At 32.1% G+C, this 11378-nt stretch overlaps 1 protein-coding gene across 2 annotated transcripts in view; it reads left to right on the forward strand.

Annotated features, from left to right (window-relative positions):
- The window catches only part of LOC145276828 (bactericidal permeability-increasing protein-like), an 81241-nt gene that overhangs the window by 55086 nt on the left and 14777 nt on the right, over nt 1–11378 (forward strand). For both annotated transcript variants that reach the window (XM_080128180.1, XM_080128181.1), the window contains exons 12-13: nt 5712–5763; nt 9730–9790. In XM_080128180.1, the coding sequence (XP_079984306.1) occupies nt 5712–5763; nt 9730–9790 (113 nt within the window). The remainder of the gene's footprint in view (nt 1–5711; nt 5764–9729; nt 9791–11378) is intronic.

The following is an 11378-nucleotide window of genomic DNA, read 5'->3' on the forward strand; positions in this document are numbered from 1 at the left end:
AGGTTCGTCAGTTAGAACTAGGGGACTATGTAATTGTCTTGGAATGATTGATGGATGACACATGCTTAACTGTGAAGCAAGGTCCGTGTAATCTCTAGCCGCCTCCTTCTGCAGTCAGGGTTGCTTGATTTTGGTGGCAAGAGAAAGTCTCTAAAAACCGGAAACGATACCCAGGAAAGTGGAGAGCATATACAGAAGCTGATCTTCCCAAATGGTCTCCTTATCTAATTCTGAACATTTGCTTAACCCATGATATAAAGCGACATTGTGTGTCAACACGATTATACCTCATGGGACAAATGTCTATAAATTACCATCAGATTTAAAAGTGTGCACTAATGGCATTTTATTGATACAACATGGTGCATTTAAAAAATGAAAATATTAAACGAAATATATTACATTGCTACCAATTAATTACTAGTCAACACACATGCAGCCCCTAATAAATAGATGTGTACTAAAAATATTTAGTTTTGTGGAATAATCCACTCATCAGAACTGCTTTTTTGAATTCGTGAACGATTCTGTATATTTTAATACGATGTCAAATGTAAAAAAAATATGTTTGCAATCATGTATTTCTGTTCATTAAAAATCACGGAAACTACGCTTAGGTTTATAGATAGAACGCAATTACTATTAATTGCTGTTAATAAAAATCGATATATTGTCATATGGTCTTAAACCAACACTCTTACATTTTAAAATGTTAATGTGACCTTAGGCTATTATTCTGTTACATGCTAAGGGCATTAGATATGTGGCGATTTACTATACTAGTGTGAAAGTTTTCAAGAGTAAAATTTAATGGGTGCCAGGATAACTTTTATTTGTAATTTTAATTTTTGTAATGACGGATGACGAAAGTAAGAGAGGGTCCGAGGGCAACCAACTTAAACAAAATAGGAGTCAAATAATTAGGAATAACGTCAGGTTAATCGTGCAAGAGTTGAATAATGTTTTCAAACAGAATCTTCCGCGGGAAATCATGTGAAGAAGCCACGACCACTATTGTAGAAGACTTGTACCATTGCCGAATGTGTCTTTGATGTATGTCCTTTTACGTCGCTTAAAGTTAGGAAATAAAAAATATATAGGCTAGATACTATTAGTTTTATTCTATTAGATGTGAAATGCATATATATATATATACATATATATACACATATATATGTATGTATATATATATACATACATATATATATGCATATATATATGTGTATATATATGCATTTCACATACATATTTAAACAAACCTGGAATCTCTGATTAGATTAAGCACTCATTTCAGATAAAATACTCCGATTACAAACATATTAAGATATCGGGATATGTTCATAAGCTACGAATAGTTCCATTTATACAATAACTCTACCGTACATGTTAGCTTTTCGCACACAGCTACGAACGAATAATACGTGTTTTGTGATTTACTACATAATGTTTTCTGGCAGATGCTGATAGCTATTACTTCTCCTTCCTTCCTAAAACATAGATCAAAACTACTTATACACATATCAAAAATATTACTACAGTCAAGACACGACTATTTTTCCTTCCAAAAATTGGGTTACTCCTGCAATTTATATTGTTTTGTATAGCGTGGATTAGTTTTGTTTTTCTGTATTTTTGAGAAATATGTCAAAAATCAAAATAAATTGTTTTCTTTTTAAGTCACCGTAATTAGTTTGACAGTAAAAAAAAAAACAACACATTGTTTGGGATTGTTTTCAGCAAATTAATATCTTTTCAGTTATGCAATTAATATTACTTCTGGAGTAGGAAGTCATGTTTTGTTTCACAAGAGTTTCCGATGCGTAGTTATTCTATAAATGTCTTGTAGGTGACGAATTCTCAGCAGACAGTTGTTCTGTGAAGGTTTTAATTTTGCAGCCAAAGATCGAAAGATCCTTCCCATGTCGACATAAAGAAATGCGACGTTGCTAAAAATGTTTACTTTTTATGGGGCAATACTGAATTCTGATTGATTGCTAGCAGAAGGTGAATTCATTTGATTCGTCAGTTCTTATCACAATGAATGAATTTATGAATAGAATCCCCCAATTTTAGGAACCATAACCAATTATGGTTCCAAAAATTGCAATTCCCTATTTTTATATAATGGGAAGGCTCGTTGAATTATTTTGTATTCTATTAAAAAATGAATATAGATTTTTTATAATCAGTTATACATAATAAAAGCAGAAATTATTTGGATCCTAAAAGCATGTAAAATGAAGTCATGTTTAATTTCTCTTCAAAAATTATTTGATATATGGAACAAAGTTATTTGATATATGGTACAAAGTTATTTGATATATGGTACAAAGAAAAATATGGGTGTGTGTGTGTTGTGTAGAAAAACATTAAAAAATGTATTTTTATTTTAAAATTAAAAGGAGTTGGCATGTAAAAAGGAACCCATCTCTTAATTTTTATTTTGCAGTCCCGGTCCAAAAACGCATGCATATATACATACAAATAAAGATACATGTAACATGTACCCGTAAAAACATGAGCATTTTTTGTGCGTTAATTAAATCAAAGCATAAAGTATAGAAAATTCTCGGTTAATTAGAAATGGCCATAAAATAAAAGTAGAAGAAATTAAATTTTAATTCACGCGCGCCTTAAAATAAGCATGCAAAAAGTATTTGTAAAATCAATATATATAAAAAGATAATATTTTCAAAAATAATATTTATATATATATATATATATATATATATATATATATATATATATATATACTAGCAAAAGTACTCGTCGTTGACTGGGTTCAAAAACAGCCTACGGAAAATGGACTTTGATTTCTGATAACATGATAGGTTATGAAAAGGAAGGGTTTGAAATTTGGGTGGAATGTGGGGGTATCAAAACCAAAGCAAAATATGATGAAAGTAAAAATAAAATAGATAAACCCCCATAATTCATTATACCATACCTTTTTACACTAAAATTCTTACCACAATATTCTGTGAATCTATATTTAAAAACCTTGTTAAACTTTGTGACATTTTTCCATTCTATGGAGGTCAGGTTCGAATGAACACCCCATAATTTTATTACGCCATATTTCTTAAAACTGAAAAATAATTATCAAAGTATACTTACGCAGAATGAACAGTCTGTATTAAAGTGTGCGCATATTTCCATTCTATGGAGGTCAGGCGCGAACCCCACAATTTTACTATACCATCCCTATTTAATTTAAAACATATTTATCAAAGTTTTATTATGTAAATATACATCAAAAACACCTGTAAACGTTTTTTTTTAAATTTTTTAATTTTTTTATTTCCATACTTTGTGAACCAGGCGCGAACGCAGCCCCCACGATTTTAATGGCCCAACGTTCTGCCAGATCAAACATACCCGTTCCTGTGTCTTGATACATCTTTAATCATTATATGTAATCAGTTTTTTTTAAATCGTCACCCATATAGGACCCTATTCGTGACCAGTCATACACATACACACGCACATTCAGCTGTATATTATTCTGCTATATATTCTGTTTAGTTTTCCTGTTTACTTAAAACAGTCAATTTGTGAAAAACCGTGTACATTTTTTACACTGTAATCCATATGTGACTACATAAATTTAGATCCCTTTAAGTGATACAGGGTTCGAGAGTTTTTTGCCACCTTAAATCCAGTCTTGGCAACAAAAGTACCATGCCCTAAACAATACCCTGAACAATACCCTGCGTTCTAGCTTAGTCCGCACGAGCCAAACGACACTGTCACCATCAATTTCTCTTTTCTGCTCATAGTATTTGCGCGTCAGATTCCTGACAGCGATTAGCAAGGGATATTTACGGAAAATTTTGCGATTAACCAACGCCCTTAAAAAACTAGGGTGTCAATTCCGAAAGAGGAGATTGAGGTTCGGCAAACAACACCAATAACTACAGCTCTGCTAAATTTTTTTAGGCGTGTAAGGCATGCAGCCAACTGGTAACGTCGGTTAACGGATCCTGCTAGTATATAAATAATAATAATTATATCTTGAAGTTCAGACTTGCTAGTAAACGGCGAACATTCTATTTCTATGACTTTATATATATATATATATATATATATATATATATATATATATATATATATATATATAAGTGAACGTGTTGGGGGGGCCGTGTGTGTGTCATTGTACATTTCCTTACGCAATAACTCTGTCAATTTTTGATCTGCAGACTCGAAATTTGATATACAGGGTACTAAAATTTGGAAATATCGATGTGATCCGTTTTCGGCCAGAAATTTGGCGATTAAGGGGTCACAGTTCAACGATTTAACCTTTTAGAACTCTACCTAACTCCTCCGACAGTTTTGGGTCTACGCACTTGAAATTTTAGATATAGGTTCCTTGGATAGGGATCTAACATAATAACTTTATTAGAGCCGAAACAATAATTTTAAAGGGGTCACATTGGGGTCAAAGTTTAAAAAATTGACCTTTGTGGTCTCTTCTGAATTACTCAGACAATTTCTGGTCTAAATATTTGAAATTTTACGTAAAGAATATTCAGAGAAAGAACAAGCGTTTTCATGAGTTTGGGTCGAAGATTTCAGTTACCAATATATAAATGTATGTATGTATGTCTGTTTGCATGTCTGCCTTAAACTTTTAATAAAGGCCACGGATTTTACCAAGATCAGTATCGTTTTAACCTTCGACCTTTCATGCGACAAATATCGAAAAATTGGCTAAAACATTAATATCTTCCCCTTCAACTAGGCACTTTTCTACAGGGGGCAGTTTTTTCGGCGATATTTTATAAAGTTATCCTCTTCTTTAGATTGTCTAGCTTTAATCTGAAAAGAAAATTCGATTCCGGTTTGGCGGTGGTCGTTACAGCATAAACGTTAGGTTTTACCCCGTTCTTTTCCTCCTTTGCGATACGGGTTCGAGCTTGCCTTCCTACTACCACTTTTTTTTTTTGCTCAACATACACATCCCAACACTCGGGCAACGGCGGGCTGAAATGCTAGTATATATATATATATATATATATATATATATATATATATATATATATATATCGTTGTAGAAGTAAGAATATTGTTTTCTTATTTGCATCTTAGATGTTTGACCTTTCGAACCATTTTATGACGATTATTATACGTTCTTTTGATGTTAACGATGAAAAGGTAATTCATTTTGTTATTTTTAAAAATTTTATATGACCCGTGTGATTAATCAATTTGCTTTTCTTGCGTTTTCTTTGTAGATTCTATGCAGAAGAATTTGTGTTTTTACTACTATGATTTATCGGTTTAATATACACATTTTCTTAGCCATTTTACATTCGCCGACTTGCTTGTAGCATAATCTATTAAAAAAGTTTCATAATACTTTTCCTGAAATTAATATATGTAGATATTATATTTAAACATATTCATGTGTATATATAAGGCCATATTCTTTGTTCAGCACTGTGGTAAGTGATATTGCTAGCTTCTATTAGCGTCATGCGGAAGCACTTCATAAATAAATAAAAACTCTTTAGTAATTGACAATATTGATAAAAAAAATCCCTGAAATTTCGTTTTCCAGCAGAGTTTTGCCAAAATTGAAGTAGGTAAATCACTTACTTTTAACAAGATGGCTATAGGTTGTTAAGCTACACCGAATAAATTGGATTCGGAGAAAAAGTATGCCTGCAAATAATTATGCATACATATGTTTTTTTTTTCTTTTTCAGTCTCTTTTTAGGGGAATCGTCATATCTTATGCGCGGTGGTCCTGGTTTGGATGTAAGTCTTTTCTTTTCAATTATGAAACACGCACACACACACACACACACACACACACGCACACATATATATATATATATATATATATATATATATATATATATGTGTGTGTGTGTGTGTGTGTTTGTGTGTGTATCTGTGTCTGTGTATGCGTGTATAAGATTAAAGATAAATAAATCTAAATTATAAATACGCTTCAAAAGGAGAGACAAACAAAATCAGAGTAAGTGTACAATCGTTTGCTCTTTTAAACTTTTTTCTGATACCCCTCTCTTTCTCTCTCTCTCTCTCTCTCTCTCTCTCTCTCTCTATATATATATATATATATATATATATATATGCCTCCTCTTATGACGAATAGACAATTATTATTGTAATACGAATGCCTGTGAACTGCTACTGTTGAATATATTCCTAGTATTGCGAAACAAACTCAGTTTTTTTACTTATTTAACACGATAATGATATACATGTGCCCATGCTAGAGCATGCTATTTCGTGTTTACCTCTCTATTTTTTCGTTTCCGTGTGTGTTCATTGCTTCTTGTAAACATAACTTATTTCATAGAATTAAACGAAGTTAATTGAAAGCAGGGCAATTCAAACAAGTAACGGCTAGACTCACACTGATAGAATTGAAAGTATAATCTTACAAGCGATGCTGCAGATTAAATGTATTGAGTCAACTCGTGTGTGTATTTGTACAATATTTTGTTTTATTGGTGGGATAATGCCTAGCCTTTATTATTATTTCAATCATGTATATTAATAATTAAAATTAAATATCACTAAAAGAAGAACGAAAAAATAATATCAGGTGCCATCACACCTAAAATCAAACAAATTAATTTCCAGTTTCTGCCACCAAATAGCTTGTCATTGTTACATGATAAGGGCTATCCTTTTTTCATGTGAGTATAAAAATAGAGAGATTTAGTTAAAATGAAAATGAAATAGAATAGACGAAATTCGAACCACGTAAATTAGGTTTAGTAATAGATTACGAGAGAGAATTAGAATATGGAATGTAAACCAAACAATTGTTTAGCTTAGAGATAAAATAGTTTCAAGAAAAGAATGTGCGTTGTCAATCCTGTTATGAAAAATGCAATTGAGGAATGCAACTATACAAGATAATTTAATAAACATGTTTTTAACATATTGGAAAAAAAGGTTATTGGGAAATAAGAATGTTCGGAAACGTGCAGTCCGCACATGTTGATGGCACGTGAATTGTGGTCACGTTGGCCGGACATGCATGGATTTCTCAATATAGGAAGTGAGAGTTAGTTAGTTAGAGAAGTTAGAAGAAGAGAGGCAGAGAGTCAGAGTCAAACGATAGTCTGGGTCCAGACATGGGAGTCGAACGTCTAGAAGCGAGACGGTCACTTTTGAAACATTAGAATGTGAACCTTTGAATTCCTGAACGCAAAGCCACCAACCGGTCAGTGGAAGAATAAATGCTCATCAGGTTGTTATAACTGCCGTCTCCTGTGTCCATCATTACATGAAAAAGGTATTGTCTATTTATGTGTAAAAACCATATGAAATTCATCATCTAAAAAAAAAGTGTTAGAAAGTATATGTGTCTATTTATGTTATATAAGCACTCCCGTTCATACGAACTGTCAAAGCATAAATGCCAACTTGTCAATCCATAGGTATAAATGCCAACCTATCGGTTTGTCTATCTAGATATGAAAACACCTCTCAAAATGTATTTATATGCAATCTCTCTCATTTATAAACTCTCACTCTCTCTTTATATACACCTGTTAATGTCTCCATATTTTACATTATGAACACTTACAACATGAACTCTCCTAAGATTCTCATCTCTCTACAGACTCTTATCCTTCTTAACATGGAAACAAAAGAACATACACTTATCCTTACTTTTCTCATAACATGATCTGAACTTTAAAACGTAACAGTCATAATTGAAGGCTAACAGGGGACTGTGACAATTTTGACAGCGATATGTTTTTACAGTGCATTTACACTTCTGTAGATGAGTACAGTCATGCAATTATGAAACAGGGATGGACTTCCAAAGTCTAGGAGTTGCCGTGAAGGAACTATCAGAGTTGACCGCTAAAATATTAAAGGATCGGATTTTCCACCTCTCGAGTTAATGCACGTCGAGGGGAGCACAAGTGCTATCATTGTTTTCACACTCGAGCATATGTCAGCCACAGTTGATCAACTGAGAACCACATCACTCAACATAAAAGCATATAAGATATCAACGGATGTCAAAACAGAATATGCTGTTGTCCTAGCCCTACTAATTACGCACATTTGCGAACGTTCATTTTTTATGTCTAACCTAATTAATTGAAACTCATTTATACACGACAATTTTTAATTATTTTGCATAGCAAAGGACTGCAACAAAACTATATTTTATTTTTAGACGTTTTCAATTTACTTTTAGTTGTTTACGTCTATGGGCCTCTAATTTGAAACTTTTTCACAGTTTCCTTATAATCAAGTTTATGCAGTTTACTATTTTCTTTTGAGATTAAGTGATTTTATTTGAATGTTTCAGTTTTTAATTAAAGTTTTATAATTCTTTTTATTGGAATTATGTATTGTTGGTAATTGCATATAATTTTTTAAAAGAATTATAGTTGATTTTGTCTATTAAAAAAACTATATTTGTTACTTTGATGTTCAGCCTTTTTTTAAGCTGAACATATCTATTCTAATTTGAAATGGCTGTCTGTTTATCTGAAGTTGATTTTTATTTAGTTTTTACTCTTATTCGTCCCCCATAAAAAGGCGTATTGGTCACTTGGACGTAAATTACTATTTAGGATTATTTTTAACTCGAAGTTGTAAAGAGTGGAGGCGCCATGATGTTAGTTTACTTTAAATTTAAATTTCTGAAGTTACAATAGTCAGGCACGAAGAAAGCACGGAGTAAATTACAAGTCTATCAGTCAGATTGAAGAATCAATTTCGTAGAATGTCGTCTTGTAACAAGGTATCTCAACAGTAAAAAGTGTTTGTTTTTTTTCTGAGTGTCGGGGTGGTTTTGAATATGAATTCTGGAGTATTGCGTAGAGGAAGCACACATACATAAAGTTTATCAGAACACATTCCATTAACAAACTTGTAAAACAAGTATAGCGACGAAAAATTATGCTATGGGACAGACGGTGGCGTTTTGTCTATATTGAGTAACCTCTTAGGAATCTTTTTTATTTTAACGAAAAGTGAGAGATGTTGCGATTTGTTACTTTCGTACAACGATTTTACTATTACACGTGAGCTTCTCTTAATTATAGTTGATTGTGGTTAATTCTGTTATTTTCAATTTGAGAATTTAAATTCGCAATTTACTATTTCTTTTCGTTTAAATGACCACTTTTATATGAGATGAAGATTTGTTTTTTTTTTAATTGATCCGTTTTACTTTTAATTTGTGTTTGTTACTTTGGAGTGAGCGATTTAAAAATTGGAATACTTTTGTTAAAATTGTTACAAAAGTAAGTAGCGATTAAATGTAGAATACCATTGCTAAGTTTGTGAAAATTAAAAGTATTAAAACTTCATATAAAGCAGTGTGGTTTAATTACAACTTTGCATTTTTTTTATTTATTACATGAGATTTTAAATTTGAAATTAATCTGTATATGAAGTTTATCGATTTGTACTTAGCTTGGTTATTTGACGTTTATTCAATCATTAATTTTAAGTATATTTTGCTACGTTCACATGTTACTTATATACTTACTGTGGTTGATTTAAAATCGATGATTTTGCATTTAAAATTAAGCCTTCTGAATGTGATATTTACTGCGTTCATTGGATATTAAGTTCCGCTAATGTAAACTTGCGTCTTCTGATTTGAAGTACACGTTTTAGTAAGAGGATTAAACATGATCTATGTTAGGTATGATAATACACGTTTTTGTACACAAGTTACTGTTTATGTGATATAATGTTAATATATTTCAGATGAATTTAGAAAGGAAATTTCTGAATTCTGTCGTACAATTCCTTCAAGGTATTTTGCCCGGTAAGTACATCGTTCTATGTTCAATAGAAAATAGAATAAATATTAACGTTAATATTTTTAAATGTTATCAGAGAAAATGGTATAAAGGCATACACGCGGAGATAAGTTTTACGAAATACAAATTTATGTTTCTCAATCTTGATTATTCATATTATTTAATTTCTCCGAACTGCTTATTGACTGTTATTTTCGCATCATTTCACTTGAAGTAACAGTTGACATTCATAAAGTTCACCTCGTAAAAATGAGTCAGTCTATCGGACTCGAGAATCCGCGTCGAATTTCAAACGCAATTCTTTATTAAATCAACCATGCTCTCCTTCTGTCAGTCATGACTTGGGAAAATCCTAAGCAATGTGCAATTTTATCCATAAAAGAACTGTGTGTACGTAACTGTGATCTTAGGGATGAAGAGCTTGGTGAAATTAAGTTGAAAATAACCCTCCTCTAGAAAGTGAATCTTCAATCTTTTCTGCGGAAAACCTCCGAAAATATAATTGCAAATTACTTAGTACTTCCACTCAGTCAAGGGCTGAAGGAAAATGTATATGTTTCACCCGTGGATTAAATAAAGATTTTCGTTCGGAATTTAGCGCAAATTTTCGAACTTATATAAAGATTTACAAACGAATAAAGATACACCTGAAGAAGGCCGACAGTTACAGCCACAGAAACGTTGTAAAAAATATTATTCAAGATAAGGACAGTAGTGCGAGGAATTCAAATAGTAACAAATATAAACTTATTCATGGAAGTGAAAATGCTATATGAAAAACAAACAACATTCTTAGCTCATGGGCCTTGAATATGGATAATATGTGATCTGTGGGATCGCCTATTAAGCTTAGATGCAAAATCAGGAAGGATTAAGTTTTGAAAGTCGCTAAATCAAACCAGTAAAAAGGCAAAGTTCCAAACCAGCCATATTTTCTCTCAGTGTTGCATCACAAATTTATTTAACTTTGGGAATAATGGATGATTCCAAGTGACGAAACACTGTTAGATATGTAGCAAGTGTTTATGAGATATAACATTCCTTTAAAGAGTTGCACAATGTCTGATGAAAACAAAATTGAATTCTACACTATTAATATATGGTCTTACATTAACTAGAATTAAATGAATCCGTTATGCCACCAATTTTGCAAAGTTTGGACCGTTTAAATACGGAAATATTAAGATTGCAAAGCGATTAAATATAAAACAACAAAAAATGAAAGAAAATACAAATTACTCACATTCAGTTGTGCCCCGCCTCCCCCGCATCCCTCTCTCTCTCTCTCTCTCTCTCTCTATCCCTGTCTCTCTCTGTTTCTCTCTCTTATCCTCTGCATATTTGCATATCTGATTATGGAAGCTATATGTAAACAACAAGCCGTGTATTAAGTAATGCCATCATAATGAACAAAAAAAGAAACAACTATGAAAAGAACGCGTACACAGACTGACGATTGCTTTTGTGAGGCAATTACCCGTATATTATTGCCGTTGCTACAAATAAAAAGAGTCAAGTTATTACTTGTCATATGTTCCTTATGAAGTACTCTGCTACAATATGCTGGGTCCTGTGTGTTTACATGTTAACGTC

This window comes from Euprymna scolopes, chromosome 5 (assembly GCF_053919585.1).
Source record: "Euprymna scolopes isolate OS-2025 chromosome 5, ASM5391958v1, whole genome shotgun sequence".
NCBI classification, from domain to species: Eukaryota; Metazoa; Mollusca; class Cephalopoda; order Sepiida; family Sepiolidae; genus Euprymna; species Euprymna scolopes.